Source organism: Corythoichthys intestinalis, chromosome 7 (assembly GCF_030265065.1).
Source record: "Corythoichthys intestinalis isolate RoL2023-P3 chromosome 7, ASM3026506v1, whole genome shotgun sequence".
Classification (NCBI taxonomy): Eukaryota; Metazoa; Chordata; class Actinopteri; order Syngnathiformes; family Syngnathidae; genus Corythoichthys; species Corythoichthys intestinalis.
The window spans coordinates 24,424,703-24,452,585 of NC_080401.1; the positions used below are offsets into that span (position 1 = coordinate 24,424,703).

A 27,883-nucleotide genomic window follows, 5' to 3' on the forward strand; every position below is an offset into this window, starting at 1 on the left:
CTGACGCGTGTATATCGTTGCGACTTCAATTGAACCATGTTATAAAGAGATTTACTTGGATGTGAGAATAATGCCTTTCCAGTGAGAGACTGTTGAGAGCTGCAACTCATGTTCTTATTGAGGGGATTAACGAGTTTGTTGAAGCAGAAGCTACTTTTTCATTGAGAAAAAGAAAAAAACGGCAACTTTTACTAAAGTAGAATTGGCTTTTCAGCAGGTCATTCTCGAGTCCAAGTTGAATGTATGGGAGACCCTCCGATTCTTCATGTCTTTAAAATAATCCCAAATGCAAGGCACAGACACACAGCATTGTTACATCTTAATTTTATATTGAAGTCCACATTTACATAACAGCTTATCATAGTTGCACATCTGTGCTGTACTAAGCCAACTGAAGTCAAACAGTTTTAAAGACTTGAACATTCAAACAAATGAAATACTTTTTATACAATGACTCATTTCTCACTTAGGTTTTAAACCTGTACAGAGTAGTAATATTTCCTAAGTGGACTTAAGTGCTTGAGAAAAGATTTAAGCCCTTGTGGACCATTGTGAGAAAAGTTTGAGGATAACTGGACTAGGATGGGTAAACTCTACATAAATTGTTTTGGATGAATAAACAAAGATTCCAACAAACACATACTAACATCCTGCACTAATTCTTTACAAAGAAAGCAACTTGTTGAAACAATTGGCCTTATCTTTAATTTCCTTCAGGCGTAATTGTCTTTTGGTTTAATTATAAAAAAAAAAAAAAAAAAAAAAAAAAAAAAAAGACCAGTTATCATTTTTAATTGCCAAAGGAATGAATGCATAAATGATCAACTTCAGTAGGAAGTATGGTTTGATACAGAATGGAGATATTAGAGGGCACTGAAGTGGATACAAATAGTCAAGAGATCTATTAAATGAAATAGACAACTAAAAAAAGCTTACTTTTAAACTATGCTATCCCTTTACTTAAGTGACAATAAAACTAGTGTGTTTACAAAGGTAAAAACTGTAAAGCTCAAAATGCTTACAATTAGTGATAGATTGTGCCCTAATCCACGCATTCCCCATCAACCTGTGCTCTACTATTGTGTCATTTACTTTTAATGAAGCGAGTCGGTCCAGGAACAACACTATAAAATGCTTTATTGCAGTCTCCATAGTTGGTGTGGTGTAAGCACCCCTTTTTCACGTCCAAGCCGAAAATTGTCCTCTCTCTGCGACAAGAATAAGTAGTGGGTGGAGGCTCCAAAAAATGTTTTCTATTAAAAGTGCCTGTAAATGGCCCAAACGTTAGTCCTAGTCAACCAGTCTGACAAGGTTCCACTTTGGGTTTTTGGCTCAAAAATAAAACTGACTGTAGGGGTGGATGTCCTGAAATCTGTTATGTGAATATGTATGTGTGCTGCTTGACACACTGCAATAAAGTTTCCTAAACCCAGTCTCTTTATAAAGCGTAACTGACATAAGAGGAGCAGACAAAGAAAGCAGGAAAACAATCATTTCAATGTGGTTAATGTGACATGAAAATCTGCTTGCTTCTTTGTCATTAGGTAACGAAACAGCACGCAGCAAGGCAGGGGTCGCCATATTCATGCACCTAGTCAATATGCATGGATAGGCAAGATTTTGAGCTTTACTGCTGTGAACACATCAAACCAACTCGGCACTTATTTTGTTTGTTTGTTTGTTGCTCCTAGAGCTTTTAATTGCTCTCAGGCATACCAAATAAGAATTTCGGTTCAATTTAGAAATCCAGACCATTTAAAAACTCAAGAGTGCTGGAATTTACAATCTGGTTATTCAAATCGCGACAAGTAAGGAATTTGCTCGCCAAAATAATGAGGTAATCTGTAAATGATGTTCACAAACTAGAATAAATTGGATGGATATGGATGTACATTCTAAAATTACTACCGTAATTTTCGGACTATAAGGCGCACCTGAATATAAGCCGCCACCCACCAAATTTGACACGAAAACAGCATTTGTTCATAGATAAGCCGCACCGGACTATAAGCCACAGCTCTCCTCACTGTATTACGGGCTATTTAAACCAAAATATATTAACCGGTAACACTTTATTTGACAGCGGCGTCATAAGACTGTCATAAAACTGTCATAATTATGACGCGGCACTTTCATGAGCATTAATAAATGCTTATGACAGATGTCATTTAGTGTCATCCGGCAAATGATCTCACTTTTGAATGGATGTAAAAGATCCGAGTTGGACATAAATGGAGTTAACAACAAAACTTGCCAGATGACACTTAAGGACATCCGTTATAAGCATTTATTAATACATTAATACATATGACAGTGTCATGTCATAATTTTGACGGTCTCATGACGCTGCTGTCAAATAAAGTGTTACCTATTAACCCAAATACATCAAGATATAAGCCGCACTGGACAATAAACCGCAGGAATCAAAATGAAGGATAAAAGTAGCGGCTTATCGACCGACAAATACGGTACTTCCTAAAAATGGATATTGTCCTTACTAATAGTACCCACAATGGTGACGAAATAACTGAATTGAATCACAATAGTATCCTAGAAAATTAACTAATAATATATAGGTATGGCTTTAGGATTTAGATCGGCGTTGAATAAAGTTACTATAATTTTCGGACTATAAACCGTATTTAGTGGGAGGGTGACATGAATGAATGTTTGTTTATTCGCTGTCAGCCCTTCCAATTCAAATGGATTGGACGGCTAGCACAGTCAATGGCAGCGATTGAGTTTTTGAGCGATTGAGTGATTGTTTTGCCAGGCCATGATAGCAATTCGTCAATTACTTTACACTGAAGTGACTTTGCCTTAATTATGTATTGGGGGGATAAATCTCCAAAAGTATGGTATTAGTACAGTTCCTGGATTGGCCAATACCACATAGTGATGGGTCAAAATCACTACAAAAACAATACCAACACTAATGGAAATCTGTGGCTTATTGTCCATTGCTGCCTATACATCAACAAACACTGATTCAAAATTAATGGGTGCAGCTTACAGTCTGAACATTACTGTCGTTGAATTGTGTGCTCGTAAAAACTGGGTAAATTTTAGCATTCAGCATTTCAATTAGTTTTTATCTTCTTTAAAGTCTAACTCCACAGGGTGATGCCCCTCAAAGTCAATTTAACTTTAAGCAAACTATTGTTTGACCTTTTATATCCACTATGTACAGTGTCCAGCTAAAAGAATAAAACATAAAAGCTGCAAAATGCAAACAGAACAAGAATTGCAGTAGCATTAGACCTCATGGTAACATATGTGTCAAAATTAACATGTCATACTGCAACAAGCTCCTCTCTCCCGTTCTTCATATGTTCACAACCTGTTAATGCACAGTAAATTACTTATGCTAGTTTTTTGTGTTTACATGTTTTCAACTGTTACAATTAGCACAATTGCTGTATGTAAAGCACTTACTTTCCACTCCTGTATTTCACCTATCATCTTCAGTTGTTTTTTTTTTTTTACCCAGTTGGTCGAGGAGGTAGAAGGCCACCAGAACATTTGCTCAAACCAGTTTCTTGCTTCAGATTTGCTTCTGTAAGATGGGTGTTTGTAATTATACTTACTACTTGTCTGTGATGTTATGCTAAGCATGATGTGCCAATTTTAACTTAAACCACCGTACGCAATTGTGTGTAGCAAGTTGAACTCAGAAAACTAGACTTGTTGGGTTAAAAACCAAAAGCAGGTAATGTGTTCTTTCACAAAGAAGCTAATATGTCATCATGAAAAGCTGCTATATATCAGTCATTCAGATTCTGCACAAGATATGTCAATACTGTCATGCTGCTAATATCTAGAGATAAATCCTTTCTAAAGTTTACAAACCCATTATTCATTTCAGTTTGAATTTGATATATGTTCTATTTAGAGAAATATCAATCTGCCGTGCGTGTCTATGTACCCTGAAAGATGCTGTCATTGATTTTCTCATGTGTCTTCAGAACAGGAAGAGGAAAAACTGTGGATGATTCCACCCCATTAAACTCCGGCTTCTCTTCTGCATGTGGGGAAGGAGTCTAAAAAGCGTAAAAGTAATTACATTTCCAGAGGGTCTAAAGCATATGCAAGAATTTGACTTTTGCTTACAGAATCAATAAAACAGTAAAATAGTACCTGGCAATATCTGGTGTTATTGTTTTCAATTAACTCTAAGGCTGGCATTTCATCGTCTTGAAACTCCACCACCTCTGGCAAGTCAAATGTGCCCTCCCCCAAGTATACACTAACAGGGCTGATATGGGCACCCACCTGGGCAAGATGGAAGTTGTGAGTATAAAAGCAGGTATACCATCAACACATGACACTACGGTTTACACTAGTGCTGCAACGATTAATCGATTAACTCGAGTAATTCGATTAGGGAAAAAAAAGCTTAGAATCAAATTTTGGTGCTTCGAGGATTCGTTTAATTAGAGTGGTGTTGTAAAGGTTTGATTTTGAAGCGTTTGCATTTAGTTTTATTGATTTGGGTAGATACACTGCCCACTAGTGGCAACAATGAAAATGACATAAGTCATCTAACGGCTGTATCTAGCTGCTCCGTTTTAAGACCAACATAGGGTTGTAAGTTTTTATTTGAGCTAATATGATTGTTTATTCATTCATAATTTAGTTCAGAGGTATATTTGGCAGTTTTTTTTTTTTTTTGTGGGAATATGTGCATCTGCAATGCATTTAATGTTCATATTCCAATTACTCGATTTTTCAAACTAATTGAGTACTTAATCGATGGCTGCAGCCTTAGTCACGATACATTTTTTCCCATGTAGTTTTAAATGTTCAACATGACTGACATGCGACAGAAATGTGTCTAGGTTATGTTTTCTCTAGTGTTGTCGTGATCTAATACTCAGTATTAGCGACCCATATTTTATGAGTGTTGGATTTGGTCATATGGTATGCTCTGATCCAGTATACATGTTCAGTTTTCAGGACTGTCATACTTTTTAAACTGCTGTAAATTAAACCACTGTGCAAACCTGTCCGCTGTGTGGGACTACTTACCAGCAGGGACCACATTTATCATTTACTGGTTGCATTAATTTTTGCATTATTTTTAAGTGTAAAAAATACAGGTATTGGATCGGCATCAGCAAAACATGAAACTTAGGGGGGGAAAAAATCGTATCAGACGACATTAAAAAAAATATATAAAAATTGTATCAGGACACGTCTAGTTTTGACCAGAGATAGTTTGAGCTGAATCTTTGTGAAGTTTATAAATGTTCTTGCTACATACCTTTAAATAAAAAAAACAACTGTTTATCCAAGCCATGTTGAAACTGCATGCAATTCAACATAATTGTAGGACTCACTGCTGTACTGCCAGTGTCGCTGCAGGCCTCCCCATGGCCTTGGCTAAGGAGGACACGGTGGATGTAGATATCCTCGTCAGTGTGGGTATCACAAAGATAGAGCTGGAGCACATCTCCAACGTAGCAAAGAAGAGCGGCCACTAGGGGACGATTACTGCAAAGATCGACAAATGAAGAAAGAGCCTGGGAGCTCCAGGCACCCTGCAATCACAAATCCAAGTAAAGGTTAGCCAACTGCAGCTTGACACTTTTTTTGCACTGTATTATGTATATTTTGCATGTATCTTTGAACAATATAAAACCATACATGTTTTAGATTAAATCCAATTCAATTAACCAAAGAGCCGACACGAACAAAATGAGAAATGCCTCATCAAGTTTACATAACGTTTCTCTACGATTTCAATTTACAATTTCTTTAAAAAATTAAAGCAATCATGCCAGATGTAGGAGTACTTAATCTAATCTGTAAATAGGGTGTAAAACACACAACACATTAACTATACAGGAATCACAATGAGGAACTGTTTCAAAATAGAACTTCACATACACTAAACTTACAGAATTTGGTTTTATTCCAGCAAGTGATGATGGAACAGCTTGTGCTGGAAGAATGGAGAAGCATGACCTAAGATAATAAGAAAAAAACGGCAGCTCAGAAGTCATATAACTTTTATTATATTAGCTTAGTAGGGGAGTAGTGATATTGTCTACTTAAGGAACATCAGGTGATCAGTGTGCACAGTGGTGACCACGCCAACGTCCACATGGTACACCTCAACGCTGGTAGGGCTGATGACCTTGTGAATCACTCCTCGGGAAAACAACATCTCTTTGGATGAAGTGCAGCAGACTTGCCCTCGTCGGATAAATTGCCTGGGGAGGCGGTAGCGCTCTGACACATCAGGGGAGGAGTAACATTGTCTGAAAGGAGACAACATTGGTAGTTCTTGATATCTGCAAATTGGAATTTCGAATCGATCACTAACACAGTATGTCACCTCATCTCTCCTTTCATGTTCTCAAATGTTAGGGCCTCCTTGTTACCAATGAAGGAGATGTAGAAGAGTTCTAGAGATTCCACTTGTTCCACCCTGACTGGTAACAACTCAAAAGCAGAATGCACCGTTGGCCGTTCAAGACATTGACTCTGCAGAGCATCCAGAGGCACAGCGCCATGGTACACACTAATAGATGGACACAATTCAGACATCTGAAGAAAGACACAAATGCGTTTGTAGTAAATTTGAGACACGCATTGTAATATTTTCTCTACAACAATAAATTTAAGATTCATCTTACACATTGCACTTAGTTTACAGACAAGTTTAACATTCTTTGGTTACTTTTTCATGGACATTATACTGTATAAAACCTCCCCATCCATTTTCAACACTGTGTAGTGGGTCATGTGGGTGCTGGAGCCTATCCCAGCTGACCTCAGGCGTAAGGCGGACTACATCTTAAACCAAGGGTGGGCAAACTCTTCTACAAAGGGCCGCAGTGGGTGCAGGTTTTTGTTGCAACCCATCAAGAGGACACCTTTTCATTGCAGTCAGGTGCTTCTTGTTTCTCCGTACCGCCCATTGTTTAAACTGCCTGTGCTGGATCACAAAGACCACGACCCACTACGGCCCATAAGGACCGGTCTGCAGACTCTGCCCACCTCAGTCCTAAATGCTAGGCCGTTGTAGGTCACACACAGAGACAAACATTCGCACCCACAATCACACCACCACGGAGAAGGAATTGGTCCCAGGCCACCTGCACCTAAGCCAGACGAACGTACCACTTCACCATCAATGACCATGATAACACTGTACTTTTCATGAAAAGTTACACATAAAATTAAATTCATTAAGCACTTTGAAAATTAACTTTTACCAATTCTTGATTCACCAGATGCTGCACTGTTAATTGTTCATCATCTTCATCCTCTGATTGGATGTCTCCATCATCACTCAGTCCAGATTCCCAAAGAGACTCAGTAGGGTGAAAACCTGTCTGCTTTGCAACAGGATCTTCTTGAAATAACAAAACATGTTTTCTTTTTCTCACAAGAAATTAAATGAAATGTTTAATAAAAATTGACAATACAGAATAAGTTGCAATTTCCCAATAATGAACCTACCTGAGTGTAAAGGGACAGAGTCCTGAACGTTTTTAACTATCCAGTCGTGTATGCCGTCCTCCTCTACTTGTTGCAAGTCAAAAATGTCACTCATGGAGTCAACCAGCTCAGTGACACTGACAAAGCCATTCTCTTTCAGTGGTAAGTCCTCACCCCAAACCCTCTGTCAAAATACTGTATGTAAGCCACATTTCCAAACAGGACAGCTCTATTCTACAGATCACATTTGAAAATTCAATTCCTTTATTGTCATTGCAAGACGAGCAAACAACGAAATTGGAAAAGCTACTCTGTGGTACCAAGTGGTTCTAATGAAACTCTTGGGGAGTTAACAACTTCATGAATATTTTTGCCATGTCGTTTGCACTGCTACCAAGAGTCGACTTCATGGACATTTTTGCCATGGTCGCATGCACTGCTAAACTATGATCTCACCTTATATTCTCCGGGGAGATTGTGGACTGATATTTCACAGCTACTTTGACTGATGACCTGAAAGCATGAGATATTGCATATAAGCCTGCACATTTAACAGACATAAATAGGGATGTCCCAATCCGATCAAGTGATGAAGAGCAGTGTGCCACCGCCGTTTACGAAAGCCGTTTTCCGACCGGACTCACTCACGCAGCGACCCACTGTCTTGTCCGGTTCTCACGTCGCCGCCCGAGAAGTGCCATTTTCGGCTTGGGATCGTCACGACGACCGCCCTCACCTACGGCTCTACCTCGGCCGCCGTGAATGCGCTTTTTTCGTGCCGTTTGCCTTTTAGCTTTGACTTTTAATACAGTGGGTGATGATGAAAGACCACTGTTTATTGTGTCTAAAAATAATTATAGCAGACAGCCAGAAGCCAAATCAATTAAGACGCCTCTTAAAGACATTAGACCCCAATCTCATTGTTAAGCCGCTTGATTTTTTCAGTGAAAACGTGCCGAATATTGCCAACAATCGTCCTGCTTTGTCAGTGTTATATCAGTAAGCCAGTGAGCATAGTTAGCATGCTAATTGCAAAATAACTCCACACCATTGCAAAGGAGGTAAATACTGTGAGCAGCAAAAATAAAAACGGTCCTGTCCAAGGACACTTTTTTCTTCTTCTTTTATTCAGATTTGTTTTTTCGGTCAAATTTTTTGGCACATTGTCCTCATGAGTGAATGTTTCTAATCAATTTTAATTTGTTATTATTTACTGATTTTATTACATTTTATTTTTCTGTATCAAATGGTCAAAAATGTACCTTGAGTGTATTTTTTAGTTTGGATGTGAATTTTTTTTTTTTTAATTCAGGCAAATTGATGCACGTCAAGTCTTCTCTGTTACAAACAAAACAATGTTAATAAAGTTATACTTTATTATAAGTTGATCTATGTTACTTTTTTTCTTTATTAGAAAAAAAGGACACAATGTTAGGCACATGCGTATTTATAATAGTAATTTTGTAGACAAATGATACTATTTACAGTGGCGGCAGAGAGTTTGGGGGGGCGCGAAACATTTACGTCTTCCTTGGGGGGGCGTGACAGAAAATAATCGAGAAGCACTGGTTTAGCTTGTTAAACACTAGCGGTAGTGTGCTGTGGCAACTCATTGTGTAAGTGAGGCTGTTCTCAGCCGCGTGAGCGTCACAGCGTGAGTAGATTTCAGTGGACTCAATGAAGCATTTAATAAAGACTAGCATTTTTCTACATTATTCTTGTTTAAAAATAATTCACATTACGAAGGCGGCACAGTGTGACAGTAACATGTTTAAAACTTATTTTAAAGCGAACCACGGTAGAAAAACATGTAGTTCTTAAAAGACAAATGTTAGTACGAGTTATGATAATTTGATATTAAAACCCCTTTTAATGTTTTCGTTTTAATAAAATTTGTAAAATTTTAAACCTAAAAATTTACTAGTTGCTCACCATTGTTGTCGACTTTGCGTGGCGGCGGGGTCACATGGCCATGCTGACCGTACTTCCAAAGTGTCCCTCTTTAACTATGTAAGGTAGTGATTTAAATATGCCACAAAGTGTCAATGGCGAGTTTTAAATTAATTAGCGATCAAGCCTAAGTTTTGTCCCTTGACTGCCTCCGTAGTTTCTTTTTATTCCCCAGTGCGGGTCCATTGTGCCTTATGTTCAATTTTATGTTGTGACGGTAAGACACCTGATAATGGCTCCCAGCATCATAGTTTGTATATTGTGACTAAATATTGCCATCCAGTATATTTGTTGAGCTAAATGAGTTGCTAAAATGTTCAAATAGTTTTATCAAAGTCTGAGTAAGTATTGTATGCTTCCCTAGGAATTGTGAAAATTGTGTATTTTCATTCCAATACATTATGTAAAGTCTGATGTCACAAACTCATATACTGTACTGAATTATTTTATTTTTGCCATTTAGGGACAATCAGACCATTAGAACATGTCGCCACATGTGTTCATAACTTTGTGTGTACCCGTGCTTATAGATATATGCTCTATTGTTACACATTTTAATGGCCCAAAAAAAAAATCAACCAATCGTCACCTTAATCTATGTTGACTTTTTTTTTTTACACATGCTCATTTGAACTCATAAACATCTCAACAATCACCCCAATATTTAAAATCTTCTGGACAAAGGTAGATTTTTATGGGCTCACCCGGTGGAAAAGGAAAAAAAAAAAAAAAAGAGTTACTATATTCTACCGTAGCTCATATTGTGGATGTGCTCGCCATCAACAATGTTGTCTGACCTTTTGCAGTCTCTCTTTGAGCTTGTGACAAATTGTGCCAGCAACTCCATTCTCAACAATCTTCAGGCGAAACTCCTCTTGCAGCTTAAATTGCAACAATTAACAGCACAATGAACATAATATCATTCACATTCCTCAACAACATTCTAACTCCGGATTTATACAGACACAGACCTTTACGAATCTCTCCTGAAAAAGTTGACTTTCCTGGCAAAGCTGAGCTTCAGGTTCTTTGTTCTTGTCTGTCAATTGCATATTAGAACTGACATGTGTTGACTGCTCAGTGACAGAACTTCCACAGGAGTCTGACGGGAAATCAATAAAAGGAAAATGTGGAGTTTTGCATGTTTGTTAGTTCATTTGATTTACGACCAAAATATTTTTGTAGAGTGCAGATATAAGGTCTTTCACACAAAGCATTTTGGAATTGATGTATACACTTATTTCAAATGTGAAAATAAACAATTCCAAAAGCATTGTTCCAAGTTATTATTTTTGTTAATTAAAAAAAATTAACACCATAAAGACCTGGCGTCGACATATTAACACCATATTAACATTCGGTATACAAGCTTGGCCAACATGACCCAAAATGTGATGCCCACATTCATTATGTGGATGCCAGGTCTTAAATCTATTTATTTTTTAAATTATTATAGTTAATCGTTTTTATGCAAGTATTTATAAATACATTTATACATTAATTGATTGATTGATTAAAATCATCAGTAAAAAAAAGTTTTTTTCCCCCCTACATTTCATATATTTTAACTCATTGCCTGCCATTAACAACAGATATGCTGTTAATGGTCAGCCTTCAGTGCCATTGGCGGCACTAAGCATCCAATTCATTTTGATATGGGAAATTTGGTAGCAAATGATCACCATCAATGGCAGCAAATCAGTCAAAAGAGTAGCTGACAAAGGGTTAAGGAATATTCCCAAGAATACACTTTTATACCTTGGGATTTTGTTGTGGTCTCGACACTTGCTTTCATTGTGGTTGTTACTGCTTCGTGGCTCTGCTGTAAGTTAATTGGCTTGGGCATCATTTGCTCTCTCAAAGTCAGAATTGAGCCAAATCTGCCCTGTTGGATCATAACTAGGTCTTTAGCAGCTTCCAGCATCTCTCCAATAGAGTAGAACCCCAAATCATAAACAGCCAGCATGTGTCCAAAGCATCGACGAAAGCTGGTCTCTAGTTCTGATAACCTGAGAGGACCCTAGAACATCAGTATTTTGAGTAAAATGTCTGGACATACTGTATTATTCAGAGCATTATATAGTGAATTTAAGCATGAAAGAAATACATACAATGTACAGGGTGATTCAAACAGAATGACCCTATTTCATGATTAAACATCTCATGAAGGATAAATAGCAAAAATTAAAATTTATAGCAGCGTCACATGACAATTATAGAAAACTGGGAAATCTGATCTTTCAAACACCCACTCCCTCATTCTGATTGATGCATCTACTTAAAAAATATTTGATCATAAAATCGGGTCATTCTTTTTGAATCATCCTGTATTTTAGTGTGCATTAGTTCTACCTGTGAAAGGACGAGCCGTAGCTGTGCCCTGAGCTGGGGTGGAAGGGCCAGAGGAGCACCACCTCGTCTGGGAAGGACCAAGGGGACTGACTGGTGACTATAGCGGGAGGAATAAACCTGATGATCTTTTCTTTTCTTGTCTGCAGTAGAAATGCGCTGCTTAGCTACCAGCTCCTCAATGTTTAGTGTAGACTCATGGCTAACAGCTGTCATGGAAGAAAGATAGTCTTGCGTAATCAGATGCACAATATAGAGACTGTAAGGCAGAGGTGCCCAAGTCCGGTCTTCGAGAGCCCCTATCCAGCTTGTTTTTCATGTCTCCCTGCTTTAACATACTTGAATCAAATGATCAGCTGATCAGCAAGCTCTGCAGGAGCCTGATAACGATCCTGATTATTTGATTCAAGTGTGTTGGAGGAGGGAGACATGGAAAGCAAGCTGGATAGGGGCTCTCGAGGACCAGACTTGGGCAACACTGCTGTAAGGACTTGTGTACGTATACTCTTATTTACCCTTCAGTAATATACTCCCATCTTCTTTGAAATTAACAGACACCACATCAGGCATCTCCTGTACCATATCCATGACATTTCTGAAGCCCAGGAGTTTCAGTGGCAGAGGATGGCCCACCATAGTTCGGTAGTCCTTTCTTAATTGGTCAGGGTCCAAATCCACTTTAGAGGAAATGAGCAAAGAGCGAACATCCTTTTTCAGCTTTGCCAAAATGGTATCCTGGTTCATTTTGCCTTGTGACATTTAGATCGGGACAAGAAAACATGAAGAGGTTGTTAAAAATGGCAAACAGTAAAGTTTTCCTCCTTGCAATGATTCCAGTTACAGTTCCTTGTTTTGACTGGCTCCAAATGGTTTAAGATTTTCCACATTTTCTTGGTGCATATTATTACAAGCCCTTTAGGAAAATATTCATGTTTTTTTACCTTATGCAACGCTCCCTGTTTCGAATCAAATGATCAATCTCAAATTTTTGGAACAAAAAGATGTGACGTTTAACATTATAATCAGTGTTTGCACTAGAGATGTCCCAATCCGATCACGTGATCGGAAATCGGGCCGATCGCACCATTTTTCAGAGGATCGGAATCTGCTGAAAAGGATCGGGTTTTGTAGTGAAAGAAATATACACTGCTCAAAAAAATAAAGGGAATACTAACGTAACACATTGTAGATATAAATATATGAAATATTTTTATTAAATACTTGGATCGTTCCATAGCTGAATGCGCTGACAACAAAAATCACACAAAAATTATCAGTGAAAATCAAATGTATCAATCCATGGAGGCCTGGGTTTGGAGTTATACTCAAAATGAAAGTGGAAAAACACACTACAGGCTGATTCAACTTTCATGTAAACAAGTCAAAATGAGGCACAGTAGTGCGTGTGGTCTCCATGCTGCTAATGAGACGAGGGAGGGTGTCCTAGGGAATCTCCTCCCAGATCTGGACCAGGGCATCACTGAGCTCCTGGACATTCTGAGGAGCAACCTGGCTCTGCCAGATGGACCTAAACACAATGTCCCAGAGGTGTTCTATTGCATTTAGGTCAGGCGAACATGGGGGCCAGTCACTGTTATTAATTCCTTCAGGAACTGTTGCATAAGACAGCCACATGAAGTTGGGCATTGTCGTGGACCAGGAGGAACCCAGGTCACACTGCACAAGCGTAGCTTATGACGATGAGTCCAAGGATTTCATCTCGATACCTAATAGCAGTCAGGGTGACATCATCTAACCTGTAGAGGTCTGTGTGTCCTTCCAGGAATATGCTTCCCCTGACCATACATACATGACCCATCACACCGGTCATGCTGAATGAGTTTGCAGGCAGCATAACATTCTCCATGGGATCTACGGACCCTTTCACATCTATCGCATGTGCTCAGGTTGAACTTGCTTTCATTGGTGAAGAGCACAGAGCCAGTGGCATAGTTGCAAATTCTGGTGGTCTATTGCAAATGCCTCTTAAGCTCTACGGTGATTGGCAGTGAGCATAGGGCTCTCTACAGGATTTCAGGCCCTCAGACTATCCTCATGGAGCCCATTTCTGATTGGTCAGAAACATTCACACACATCAAAGTTGCAATAGCCTGTAATTTGTTTTTCCACTTTCATTTTGAGTATAAATCCAAATCCGGACCTCCATGGGTTGATACATTTCATTTTCATGGATAATTTTTGTCTGACTTTGTTGTCAGCATGTTCAACTATGGAAAGAACAAAGTATTAAATAAAAATATTTCATTCATCCAGATTTACGTGTTAGGTTAGTGTTCCCTTTATTTTTTGAGCAGTCTATTTTTCTCTACTTCATGTGCGTACAACCTTCACTCTCCCTCCTGCTGCTTTCCCTGCTCACCAGTGCACTGCAGTCTGCTGCTTGTTAAAGTTAATAGTGAAAGCTGTTGAAGCTTTGATGTTACCAGAGAAGCCTGTGAGTGCCGACTTGAAAGACTCTGCATCAGTAAATTAGAGCTGACACAATTGCTCGAATAATTCGAGTAACTCGATTTTAAAAATTGATCAAGGCCTCGAGGAATCATTTAAATTTACCAGCTCTAAGCATGGCGACCCGCCCACCTAGCTCCCACTCCACCGAAGGCACCACGTTTACTTCGAGAGCGGCGGAGCGATACTCGGGCCAAGGTAAAATTAAGTTAACGTAGCGCTAATAAATAAGATTAACATTACTGTACCTTGCTAACATAACATTAGCCCTGCAGAGGGCTAGGTTTCTATTAATCGCGTCTACTGTCTATGTGCGGCTAACATGTCATTTCATACAGGCTTTATTTAATCAAGGGCTATGGTAGGACACGACGATTCGGGACAAACACATGTTATACAAAACTTAAATGTTATGTCAATGGCAATATTCATGTTGTTTTAACAGGCTTAAACCAACATTGCATTCATCAACTTGAAATACCTTTCTGTGGATTTTTCTCCCGATTTCCAACTCCGCGCCAACGTAGTCAGGCACAAACTTGCAAGAAGAGAACAGATGTAATTTTCAAAATAAAGCGTGTAAAGGAACAATTTGTATTTGACGAGCTATTTCAGACGACTTCTGGCAAATATTGTGTAAATAATGAGAAATATATATATTCATTTAGACGTATTGTTAAATGATACAAATTATAAACTAGAGCAGGGCGGTAAACCGAAAATTTACCGTCACCGAAATTCTTAACGATGACCGACGTAATTTTGACCATGTCGGTAAATTCGGTAAATTAATAAAACAAGAAAATAGTCTTTTCATCCCGCTTTGATTCTGTGTTGTTCGTCTATGTTCATTCCCCTTTAAGAAAGCAGTGAATGTGCTTACGTAGGGAGTCACGTGATCATCAGGAAGCCAATCAAACAAAAGCCCGGTAAGCTAACGCTAGCAGCTAACGCTACAAGCAAAACGTGATGGAGTGTGGCTTAAGGGAGGTTCACCAAACTTTCAACCGACATTTAGTAGACTCTTGGTGGCATCCAGACGGGCTTTCACCCGCTGTCCTCCTTTGTTCTCACGATTTCCGGAGATGGTGCTTTCAGTGCTTTCTACTGGTAGCCAGGCTAACGCTAGCTAGCGGCTAACGCTACAAATGAACGTTATGGAGTCGGATAGAGGCTCTAACCTTGTCGAAACGGCTGAACTTAATGAGTGGATTGGGCACGGACTGCATCTAGCAATTACTATGTGGCGTTATTTTGTATCTGTCTGTGTGTGTGATTCCTCTGATAGCTTTTGTGATGGTAAAGAATTCTGCATAAAGTACAATCCAACGGCGAAACTTATAATGACCGAGAAATGGCCCCAGCTATTTTTATTGTGCGTACATTTATGAAAAAATGCACTGGGGGGGAAAAAAACCCTTAAACCATAAAGTAAACACTTGTATTTAATAATTATATCACAGCAGGCATTAACAATAAGTTGTCTTTTTGAAGTGTACTGTTCAAGCTGCAAGTCATTTGTGTTACAATTACATGTTTGCACAGGCATATTGATTTTGACAATGTACATTGTTCAAGTCATACACGCTGTTATAAATGTTCATACTTGAATTCTTATTGCTTACAATACATTTTTATTAGGGCTGTCAAACGATTAAAAATTTTAATCGAGTTAATTACAGCTTAAAAATTAATTAATCGTAATTAATCGCAATTCAAACCATCTATATAATATGCCATATTTTTCTCTAAATTATTGTTGGAATGGAAAGATAAGACGCAAGATGGATATATATTTTCAACATGCGGTACACAAGGACTGTATTTGTTTATTATAACAATAAATCAGTTCTAAATCAGTTATAGAAATTTTATATTAAAACCCCTCTTAATGTTTTCGTTTGAATAAAATTTGTTAAATTTTCAATCAAAAAATAAACTAGTAGCCCGCCATTGTTGATGGCAATAATTACTTACACTATAAAATCAGTCGCACCCAAACGCCAGCAGAGGGCAGCAAAACTCCGCAAAACACAATTAACAGGTGGGCCTTTCACTCTAGTGACATTTAAATATGTCTGAGCTGGGCAAGTGCGTTAAATGCGTCAAATATTTTAACGTGATTAATTAAAAAAATTAACGCCAGTTAACGCGATAATTTTGACAGCCCTAATTTTTATAAATTTAATGTTTAGACTGCATGTACAATTGTTAAATACAGTATATCAAATTGAATGCTGGTAAATAAATCAACAAGAAATAGTTAATCTGTATTTCATGCATTGATTCAGATTTTCAAATTATATAACAGTCCGCTTGGGCGAATTTATCGTCATTTATCGTTATCGAGATAAATCTGCTCAAGTTATCGTGATACATGTTTAAGGCCATATCGCCCAGCCCTATTATAAACTACAATGCATCTTTAAATCTCAAAGGCCACGGCAAGCGCAAAACGGCAGGAGCCACGTAGCCTGACATAGACACTGTCAGGAAGTGAAAAGCAGCAAGCATATTTACTATAGTTCCAACACCAAAGTGTTTCTTTTTCATTGCTGCGCAAAAAAAAAAAAAGTTCTTATTTCAAGGAGTAGGGGGAAATTATAATAGCCGTGTAAAGAGTTTTAGTAGTTTTTGTGAGCTTAGCAAGGAGCAGTATGAGAGTAATTTTTCGAGGGTCCCAAAGCTTGCGGGGGGGGGGGGGACGCGTTTATAAAGACTTCGTCAGCCGTGACTGTGTATATTCGCCTGCCGAAACAGCCTGATAGCACAGATATAAGTACGCCTGCCCCTCTACTATTGGATGCGAAGTTGACATAAGCATGGCGGCATGAACCCTTCACACTTGGCTGCCGCTAGTTTGAAACGGCCTTAAAAAACATCTTATTTGCAAGGCACGGCAGCTTTTTTTGTGGCGGTGCGCCACAATCTTTATGTAGGGAAAACCCTGAGTTTAAACAAAATTGAAGGTTAGTAAACGCTGTTATGAACATTTCCCACCATACCTAATCATGACACAGAGTTGTGTAATTTGACTCTGCTTGACTCTAATCTTTGGGAACAGCCCCAAAAAAATTTGTTTAGTCTGGGTCAGGCATTAATTGCTCTCCTAGTTTGTTTACATTTACATTTGGACAGGGGCGTAGGTTTGCATAGGGACGGTACTGACATAACACTACCAGCTTTTCAGGATGCTCAAATAGTCCCCACCTTCTTTTAAGCAACCTTATTTGCATTATATGATTAGTCCAGTTATATAGGTAGTTTAGATTGTCTTCCCATATGTTGTGAGAATAGAATCGACCCGACCATTATTAAGTGAATTATTTTCATTATCTTCACACTTACGGTAATGGACAGTACTTATATAGCGCATTTATCTACATGGTTACCATGCCCAAAGCGCTTTACATTAGCACACATTTAACCATGCACACACCAAAGGTGCTGCTGCCATGCAAGGAACTGCCAACCCATTGGGGGCAAATTAGGGTTCAGTGCCTTGCCCAAAGGCACTTCGACAGTGGGCAGTCGTAGCCTGGAATCGAACCGCTGACCCTTCAGTCCAAGGACAACTCCAGCTATTGAACGTTGCATCACCCAAACCAATACACATGAAAGTTGGTATAAGTCAATAGAGATATATAATTTATTTTGCATTGATCATTAGCCTATCAATTAATTACTGTATTGGCCCGAATACAAGACGGTGTTCTTTGCATTGAAATAACACTGAAAAAGAGGGGATGGTCTTATATTCGCGGTCTAGACATTATACCCATTCACAACGCAAGATGGCACCAGATAACATTGAAGCGATGTTCTGTCATGACAGATCTCAGCTACTCTCCCCATTCACGACGCTAGATGGCGCCAGATATCACTGAAGCGACGTTCTGTCATGACAGATCTCAGCTACTCTCAAGTTTAACCAGTTTGCAATGTTTGCAATTGCAATGTTTATCCTTATTCAAATTTGTTTCAAGACTTCAGTTACAGTTAGACTTCACTTTGATGGTTAATGCAGTTATTGCAATTTTGTTGTTTTATCACAATAGATTGGTTTATTTACATTTCAAAAACCAGAAGCCATTCATTTACAAATGCGATTGCACTTTAGTTTACATATTTAAATGTTCAGATATTAAGATTTGAATGAGGCAAAATAACATGCTTTTTCTCTGAAATATATTGTTATAATCATTTGTTTCTGATGTCCTGTAATTTCATTATATAAATTAATTTGGTGTTCAAAAAGTCTTTTTTTCCAAACTTGAGTCTTCAAAAGGAGGGGGTCATCTTATATTTGGGCCAATACGCTAGGTTTCATATTCGTGAAAAATTGTAGCCCTGACCCTTGTTCAATAATCTTTTTGGTCTTATTAATGCCCCATGCCCAGCAAAAAGTGTACATGTAAATTATGCTGTTATATCATCCTTAACAATGTTAAGACTAAACCTACGCCCCTGCATTTGGAGGAAACCTGGTGGATACCTTCGCAGTGGGTTTAGAATAGATCTAATTATTAGACAGGTGCTTTTTGCTTCCATTTATTTGCAAACTGTAGCAGTGCTTCATACTGAAGAACACATGCAAAGGAGTGGGGTATTATGGGCAATTATTTTTCACGCATTGTTATGAATGTACTTAAAAACGAATGAATGCGGTTGGCTGTGGCAGCTTTTTCCTACAAATGTGCTCGAGTAGACGTAATTAATTTTGTCAGGACGTATTCAGGCAGGGTCCAAGACGAGACGCCGAGAAAAAAATGCGCACACACGGTTTCACTCCAAATATATATATTTTTTATAAAAACCCAGCACACACAACGAGAGAACATCACAGTTAATTACAAAATTCAATTTTAAAAAAATCAAATTTTTCAAATGATATAGTCAGTACAATACTTGAATGCCAGTCAAACCCGAAATTGACGTCAAATGGGCCACTATTTGCGACATTGAGCAGAGGTGGAGTACTTCGTATTTCATGAAAATCCACTGGTAAACAGTATGACTTTACAGGACAAGAATCCGAATGGTTACACCGAATATCGTTACGATAATATCCTTAAATGTGTCCACTGTAATAGCAAATTGTAACATGCTCACATTGAACATTCTCACTCATCGACACGGCTACCGAAGGACCTCGCCAGGCCTCAATCATTACACGCAGTTGTTATTAGCAAACCGACGACCAGCTTTCTTGAATCGTGACGAATGATACACTGTATATTTGAAAGGATATGTAACAAACTTGCTAAATATACATTAAAATATAATCTAGAAATACGTGGTAATCTTCCAAAGAGTACATGTGCGGAACTCATCGCGCTTGAGAAGACGTCCAGTTGACTAAACTACTTCATTAGCATTAGGAACCCAGTGAGTCAAACACTTTTTTTTTTAAAATATTTATTTTAACAAACTCGTCTTTCATCACAAAATATGTAATTTTGAACCAAAATATCTGCTTACCTGACGGTTTGTGATGGGGTGAGATAATAATAAAGACCTCGCCGAGGAAATTGAAAATGTTACAGGTGTATTGTACTAACGTCTGTAGAGGCGGTATTTTCAATTTAGCTGCCCGACAGTGCCTGACTGGAAAAACACTCCATCGTCGCTGGCACTTCATTGGGTAGCTAAAATTCAATTAAAAACATCAATATACTGTACTGTGTAGCTGTAATCAACTGTACTTATTTATCATCTAAGATATATTTTGTAGAGCTGCTTCTTATGTTCATTCTTATGTTGCTTTTAATGATACCGCACTACCAAGTACAATTGTAAAATTATTGCAAACCCCACCTATCTGACTTTTTTTTTTTTTTTTTTTTAAAATATACCTAATGCTATCTTTGACTATATATAAATACATATATATATATATATATATATATATATATCAGAGGTTGCGCTAGACTTTTTCGTTGTCTGTCATTTTGACTGACAGTGTCATAAAAATCCGGTCATAATCTATTTTTACCCGTCACTTACATTTTTAAAATGATAATAATGACATATTCAATAGTATTTAGTTTTCATTCATTTTTAATTAATATTCTGTCCGAACAAGCTTAACAAGAGGCAAACAGACAGCGGAGTGCACCAATCAGCGACGGGCAGACGTGCCGTTAGCAAAGCGACGAGGGCAGGACGAGGGACTTGCGCGCGGAAGTAAACATACGAGGAGAACGGAGTTTATTCAACATGGCGAGACAGACTGTTGTCAATGTCAATGTCTCGTGTCGATGTGTTTTAGCTAATTTAAAACTGAATTTACGGCGGATTGGAACATATTCTCGGCTCTCCCGCCATCCGTGTTGTTGTAGAGACGACTTTCGGCGCGCAAGAGTGACGTTGCTCGTGAAGAACACGTCACGCAAATAAACAAATCTGATTTGTCGATTGATTTTGTACCCACACTGTGTCCCAGACTTTTCTCTCAGTGTTTGAAAAATACAGGGAGAACAGTCTGGCCGTGCCAGGCAAACACTCAGTTGCCTTGACATTTTTCAAGATCAAGAGAGACAATAGCTAATTAATATGCTCACTTTGGTCTGGGGTGTGAATTGCAACCTGTCAAAATGACGGATGGACTTCAGTTTTTTCCGTCACTGTTATGTCCTCTGGTCTTATGTTGACTACTTTTTGGGTTTAATTTCTTTCTAAGATTGTACATTGTTCATCCGTCCACAGGATGTCGCTATTCTAACTCAGAATCTTAAGTTTTTCTTTGGTATTGCTGTTTGCGCTCGGCTTCCCCTAGTGGCGATTTGCTGTAAGCAGCAGGCAGAAAGAACTTTTTATTTCAGTTGGAAAAGAGGCCTTGAGGTGTTAAGACGTTGCACACCTCCTCTGCACCATACATCGTTGGGAACCCTTGACAAAACAAAATCTGTAAGTTTGTACGTTTTAACAGTGGGTTAGATGTAATTTTGGTGTGTCTATTCTGTTATTTTGTTGTTATTTATGTGGCGCGAACCCACACGTTTTTGTGCTAAGCTAAAGTAGCCACTTCATTTCATTTGCTCATAATGGAGCCAGTTTTCTGTTATTTACATAAACATGTTATTGTATAGAACCTTTTATTTTGTGTATAACATTGGTGTTTTATGTATGTTTCAGTTTTACCACACACACGCACACACGTTGACACAAAGAAATAAATGAGAGGAAGGAGTTCGGGCCTCCAAGTTTCTTTGTCGGTTTAGCTCGCTGCCAAAGTCGAGTAGCCATACGCTCGGCTGAGGGCAGAAGAGTAAAAAGATTTTCAACACATCAAGCACCCAAGATGTCTCAACAAGAAGTTTCACCACCTATCAGCCAAGTGGTCACCAGGTCGGAGGCCAGTCATTCTCATTCTTCACGCCGGTCCAGAACGAGTCAAGCTGCTGCACAAGCACGAGCAGACGCCGAAGCTGCCTACGCCAGAGCACGGTACGCCAAACGCCAAATCGACATGGAGGTCGAGAAGGCACGCATCGAGGCAACACTACACGCTCTGAAGACGGAAGGTGAAGCAGAAGCAGCGCTCGCCGCAGCTAAAGTTTGGGAGGCGACTTTCGAAGAAGAGGAGCGCGCCAAAGTCGACCTCAGCGAGCAAGGGGTATTTTCCAAGACACCCCCCTCCATCAGGCGTGCACAAGAGTATGTGCATGCTCACTTTGACGACCAGCGTGTCCAAGCAGATGGCACACAAACGCCAAACAATGAGCACCTGGTTAGGCACAATGACTCTCAACAACCAGAAAATAGCCCAAAATCAGCTGGTGCTTTTCCACATGTGCGTCACATCGACATCGCTGACGAAGAGCATCTCCAATCTCATCGTGCGAGAACGGACATCTCACACCAGCCTACACCTTCAGCAACCCCACAAAGTGAACTGTCCAATTTAGCAGCCTATCTAGCACGGCGTGATCTGCTGACATCGGGGTTCAAGGTTTTCGACAACCGGCCAGAGTCCTACCTGTCCTGGAAGTCCATGTTCTGCAACGCGACGGAAGGCCTCAATCTCAAGCCCAGCGAAGAGCTCGACCTTCTCACCAAGTGGCTCGGCGGGGAGTCTCTTCAACACGCTCAGAGGATCAGGGCGGTCCACGTGAGTAATCCACAGGCAGGTCTCCAACGTCTGTGGCAGCGGCTAGACAAGACTTATGGCTCTCCAGAGGTAATTGAATCCTCACTCTTCCAACGGTTGCAGACTTTTCCAAGAATCTCCAACAAAGACACTCACTTACTGCAGGAGCTTGCTGATCTTCTGTTAGAGCTATCGTATGCCAAAAGTGAAAGTTATTTGCCGGGTCTTAGCTTTCTCGACACACCAAGGGGCATAAACCCGATAGTTGAAAAACTCCCATATGGACTCCAGGAGTCATGGGTTACACAAGGTACCAAATACAAAAGGGAAAACGGTGCAGTCTATCCACCTTTTTCGTATTTTGTGCGGTTCGTAAATGACTACGCTGAAATGAGAACAGACCCTAGCTTTATGTTACAGTGTTCAAACGTAATAAATCCAAGGGTTGGTAAGACATCAGTAAGACGAGACAAATACAGAGTTCCATTGGCGGTGAATAAAATAGAGATCAGTCCGGCTAAATTGACAGCACTCGATCCAGACAAACAATGTCCTATCCACCAAAAACCACATTCACTCGTCAAATGCAGGGGGTTTAGAATGAAAACACTAGACGAAAGAAAGAACATTCTCAAAGAGCACGCCATTTGTTTTAAATGTTGTGCGTCCACAAATCACAGGGCTCGAGACTGTAAAGCTATTATCCAATGCTCAGAATGTGATAGCGATGCTCATGTGTCTGCCATGCATGTCGGTCCACCTCCATGGACACCTCAAGACTTTAATCCCCCAACCCAGAGTCACGGCGGGGAGTCTGAGGGCCCAAATCCTGTGAACACAGCCAGTTGCACAGAAGTATGTGGGCAAGGCGTAAAAGGAAAATCATGCTCAAAGATCTGTTTAGTTAATGTATATCGCCGAACTTCTCCAGAAAAGAAAAAGAGGGTATATGCCATGTTGGATGATCAGAGCAATTCATCCTTAGCCAGATCTGCGTTTTTTGACATGTTTAATGTGCAAGGTACCATATTCCCATACACCATGAGAACATGTGCAGGTTTATCAGAGACACGAGGTCGCAAAGCTGATGGCTTTGTTGTAGAAGATGTAGATGGTAAGGTCTCCATGATGCTGCCTACAATAACAGAATGTGATCAGATTCCAGATAATAGAGACGAAATTCCCAGCCCTGAGGTAGCAGCAGCTCACCCTCATTTGCGATCAATCGCTTCACAGATTCCTCCTCTCGACCCATCGGCAGACATTCTTCTGCTCCTGGGAAGGGACATCATTCAGGCTCATAAAGTTCGTGGTCAGGTAAATGGGCCAAACAATGCACCTCATGCCCAGCGTCTCGATTTAGGATGGGTTGTCATAGGTGATGTCTGTCTCTCTGGAGCTCATAAACCCACATTGAACTCATTTAAGACGAACGTTCTAAACAGTGGACGTCCCACGTTCCTCAGTCCTTGCGAAAACACAATCGTTATCAAAGAGAAATACACCAAAAACGATCCACTAAACACACAAGCGGAACTAGGACAACATATTTTCCAACAAACAACAAATGACGACAAAGTTGCACTTTCGGCAGAAGATGCGTTGTTCCTAGACATTATGCACAACAACTTTGCTAAAGATGAGGCGAATAACTGGGTAGCTCCACTCCCATTCCGCTCACCTAGGCGGCGCCTACCTGACAACCGGGAGCAGGCCTACAATCGTTTAATGTCGCTCCGCAAAACGCTGAGAAGAAAGCCTGAAATGAGAGCGCATTACGCTGAGTTTATGGAGAAAATATTCAGCAAGGGCCATGCCGAACCAGCGCCCGCACTGGCGCCAGATCAAGAGTGCTGGTATCTCCCTAGTTTTGGCGTTTACCACCCGCAAAAGCCAGAAAAAATTAGGGTAGTCTTTGATTCGAGTGCTCAACTTGACAATGTTTCTCTCAATGACGTGCTCCTCAAGGGACCAGATCTTAACAACACTCTCGTAGGAGTTCTGATGCGGTTTAGGTCCGACCCATACGCCGTTATGGCAGATGTGGAGCATATGTTTCACAACTTTGTAGTACGAGAAGACCACCGTAACTACCTTCGTTTCTTGTGGTTCCAAAATCATGACCTTGATGGAAAAGTGCAAGAATTTAGGATGACTGTCCATGTGTTTGGTAATTGTCCTTCCCCATCAGTCGCCATCTTTGGACTGAAAAGAACAGCCATAGAAGGAGAAATGGAATTTGGCAGTGACGCAAAAGAATTCATTGAACGGCACTTCTATGTAGATGATGGGCTAAAGTCATTCTCTTCCATAGAGCAGGCCATTGATGTTCTTAATAGGGCACAGAAGATGCTGGCTCAGTGTAACATACGCCTGCACAAAATCTCATCCAATTGTCCTCTCATAACAGGAGCCTTTCCAACCGAAGATCGTGCTGTAGGCATGCAAGGTCTTGACATTGGGCAGACTACCCCACCAATGCAGCGCAGTTTGGGCTTAGGATGGGAGCTGTCGACTGACCAATTCAAGTTCCAAGTAAGAGTAAATGAAAGGCCGTTCACAAAAAGGGGAGTTCTGTCAGTTATCAACAGTGTGTTCGACCCACTTGGTTTTGCTATTCCAGTAATCGTAGGGGGTAGAACCATACTCAGAGACATTTCCACAAATGTTTCAGAGTGGGACACTGAACTGCCAAAAGACAAATTAGAACAGTGGCAAAAGTGGAAAAGTTCCCTCGAACACCTACAACATCTTGAAATTCCCAGAATGTACACTTCAATACCGCTGTCTGCAGCCCAAAGAATAGAGATTGACGTTTTTTGTGATGCTTCCACAAAAGCCGTAGGTGCGGTAGCCTACCTCAAACTCACAAATGAGGACGGACACAGCGAAGTGGGATTCCTCCTCGGCAAAGCACGTTTAGCTCCTAAACCAGACATCACCATACCCCGACTTGAACTCTGTGCAGCAGTCCTGGCCGTGGAAGTAGCAGAGTTGGTTCTAGAGGAGCTGGATGTCACAGTCGATCAGGTGAATCTTTACACAGACTCAAAGGTAGTGCTTGGGTACATCTCAAACATGAAGAGACGCTTTCACGTTTATGTGCACAACAGAGTCGAACGCATCAGGCGCTTTGCACAAACTCACCAGTGGCATTACGTGCCCACACACTTAAATCCGGCAGACCATGCCACACGAACGTTGCCCGCTGAGCAGCTCTCCAGCTCCACCTGGCTCAGAGGCCCAGCTTTCCTCTCCAGGTTGGACCAAAGTCAAGTTCGAAGTCAAACCTTCGATCTCATAGACCCAGAGACTGACTGTGAGTTGCGTCCTGAGGTAACAACTTGCACTACCACCCTATCAAAAGCCCAGTTTAATAGTGCCAGATTTGAAAGGTTTTCAAGTTGGAAGGTGCTGCAAAAGGCTATTGCCAAACTCCAACATATAGCTCAATCATTCAAGAACAACTCTGAGGTTTCCTGTCGTGGCTGGCACAACTGCAACAAACATTTAACTGAAAAGTCACTGCAACTAGCCAAGACCACGATCATTCGCACCGTTCAAAGAGAGGTCTTCGCAGAAGATATTGGATGCATTGAAAAAGGCACAGCTTTAAAAAACTCAAGTCCACTCAGCAAACTGAATCCATTTGTTGACACGCAAGGGCTCCTTAAAGTTGGAGGCCGACTAAAGAAAGCACAGTTGTCTGCAGAAGAAACCAATCCCATACTAATCCCTGGAAAGCACCATCTTGCTCAGCTCATAATAAGACACTTTCACGAAAAATTATGTCACCAGGGAAGGCATTTCACGGAGGGAGCAGTCAGAGCAGGGGGCTTTTGGATTGTGGGAGGAAAAAGAGCAGTAAGCAGTGTGATTTTCAAGTGCATCACATGCCGCAAATTAAGGGGCAGGCAACCTGAACAGATCATGGCTGAGCTACCTGAAGACAGGCTGTCCACGGACCCTCCTTTCACAAATGTAGGCCTTGATGTGTTCGGTCCCTGGTCCGTTACAGTGAGAAAAACGCGTGGTGCTAATGCAGATGCTAAAAGATGGGCAGTCATATTCACCTGCATGAGTACACGTGCAATTCATATTGAAGTGATTGAGTCAATGGACACATCGTCATTCATTAATGCACTGCGTCGTTTCTTTGCCATCCGAGGTGGTGCCAAACTCTTGAGATCTGATTGTGGGACAAATTTTGTGAGTGCCTGCAAAGAGCTCCAAATAGACAAACTAGGCTGTCACAATGACAAAATAGGCACATTCTTGAAAGACAGTGCGTGCAAATGGCAGTTTAATCCTCCACATGCATCCCATATGGCTGGTTCCTGGGAACGCATGATCGGCGTCACCCGAAAAATCCTCAATGCAATGCTCCTTGAACATCCATATGGGAAGCTCACACATGAAGTACTCGTGACATTGTTAGCTGAAGTCACCGCAATTGTAAATGCACGCCCGCTAACGGCTGTTTCTACAGATCCCGAAAACCCAGTCATTCTTACTCCTGCGATGCTACTCACGCAAAAGGTTGGCACACCACCGATTCCACCAGGGCAGTTTCAGACCAGTGACCTATTCAAAGCCCAATGGAAGCGCGTGCAGTACTTAGCTAATGTTTTCTGGAGTCGTTGGCAGAAAGAATACATCGCAGGCTTGCAGGTTCGTCGCAAGTGGAAAATAAAAAAGCCGAACCTTCAAATGGGCGACGTTGTTTTAATGAGGGAGTCTCTGGAACATAGGAATAATTGGCCACTCGGACTGATCACAAAATCTTTCCCAAGTGAGGACGGTAATGTCAGAAAAGTTGAGGTTAAGATTTTCCGAAACGGCGAGAATAGGTTTTACATTCGCCCAATTCGTGAAGTTGTGCTTTTGATGTCTAAGGATAGCATGTAAAACGAGTTATTGTTGTGTATCGTTCATTAGTTAAGGGCTGACATCTTGCAGATGTCAGGCGGGGAGTGTTATGTCCTCTGGTCTTATGTTGACTACTTTTTGGGTTTAATTTCTTTCTAAGATTGTACATTGTTCATCCGTCCACAGGATGTCGCTATTCTAACTCAGAATCTTAAGTTTTTCTTTGGTATTGCTGTTTGCGCTCGGCTTCCCCTAGTGGCGATTTGCTGTAAGCAGCAGGCAGAAAGAACTTTTTATTTCAGTTGGAAAAGAGGCCTTGAGGTGTTAAGACGTTGCACACCTCCTCTGCACCATACATCGTTGGGAACCCTTGACAAAACAAAATCTGTAAGTTTGTACGTTTTAACAGTGGGTTAGATGTAATTTTGGTGTGTCTATTCTGTTATTTTGTTGTTATTTATGTGGCGCGAACCCACACGTTTTTGTGCTAAGCTAAAGTAGCCACTTCATTTCATTTGCTCATAATGGAGCCAGTTTTCTGTTATTTACATAAACATGTTATTGTATAGAACCTTTTATTTTGTGTATAACATTGGTGTTTTATGTATGTTTCAGTTTTACCACACACACGCACACACGTTGACACAAAGAAATAAATGAGAGGAAGGAGTTCGGGCCTCCAAGTTTCTTTGTCGGTTTAGCTCG

The 27,883-nt window shown here is 40.3% G+C and overlaps 2 protein-coding genes across 5 annotated transcripts; one reads left to right on the forward strand and one right to left on the reverse strand.

Moving 5' to 3' along the window:
- Positions 1-309: 309 nt before the first annotated feature.
- Positions 310-19,817, reverse strand: tdrd5 (tudor domain containing 5). Of its 2 annotated transcripts, none has more exons than XM_057841245.1 (18): positions 19,699-19,817; positions 14,699-14,755; positions 12,264-12,497; positions 11,752-11,957; positions 11,158-11,419; positions 10,371-10,501; positions 10,197-10,280; positions 7,906-7,962; positions 7,471-7,633; positions 7,224-7,360; positions 6,341-6,552; positions 6,054-6,263; positions 5,901-5,967; positions 5,340-5,540; positions 4,138-4,272; positions 3,926-4,040; positions 3,436-3,556; positions 310-3,340 (listed from the first exon to the last, which is right to left on the reverse strand). In XM_057841245.1, the coding sequence occupies exons 3-17, from the start codon at positions 12,490-12,492 to the stop codon at positions 3,483-3,485; spliced, it is 2,283 nt and encodes a 760-aa protein (XP_057697228.1). In that variant the 5' UTR covers positions 12,493-12,497; positions 14,699-14,755; positions 19,699-19,817; the 3' UTR covers positions 310-3,340; positions 3,436-3,482. The 2 variants fall into 2 exon arrangements, with proteins under 2 accessions (XP_057697228.1, XP_057697227.1); XM_057841244.1 differs by having other exon boundaries at positions 7,224-7,363.
- LOC130918944 (uncharacterized) lies at positions 14,187-27,883 on the forward strand. 3 transcript variants are annotated; one of them, XM_057841241.1, is made up of 2 exons: positions 14,187-14,415; positions 21,355-27,868. In XM_057841241.1, exon 2 carries the CDS (start codon positions 21,521-21,523, stop codon positions 27,215-27,217), a length of 5,697 nt encoding a protein of 1,898 aa, XP_057697224.1. In that variant the 5' UTR covers positions 14,187-14,415; positions 21,355-21,520; the 3' UTR covers positions 27,218-27,868. The 3 variants fall into 3 exon arrangements, 2 of the variants coding, with proteins under 2 accessions (XP_057697224.1, XP_057697223.1); XR_009063861.1 differs by lacking the exon at positions 14,187-14,415 and having other exon boundaries at positions 20,785-27,565; positions 27,794-27,883; XM_057841240.1 differs by lacking the exon at positions 14,187-14,415 and adding an exon at positions 20,785-21,126.

Coding starts and splice junctions, on each gene's coding strand:
- tdrd5 (XM_057841244.1), bottom strand. CDS start 12,492: ATGAACCAGGATACCATTTTGGCAAAGCTGAAAAAGGATGTTCGCTCT. Junction 11,958..12,263: donor TGGGAGTATATTACTGAAGG/GTAAATAAGAGT, acceptor CTTCCATGACAG/CTGTTAGCCATGAGTCTACA. Junction 10,502..11,157: donor GACCACAACAAAATCCCAAG/GTATAAAAGTGT, acceptor ATTTCCCGTCAG/ACTCCTGTGGAAGTTCTGTC.
- LOC130918944 (XM_057841241.1), top strand. CDS start 21,521: ATGTCTCAACAAGAAGTTTCACCACCTATCAGCCAAGTGGTCACCAGG.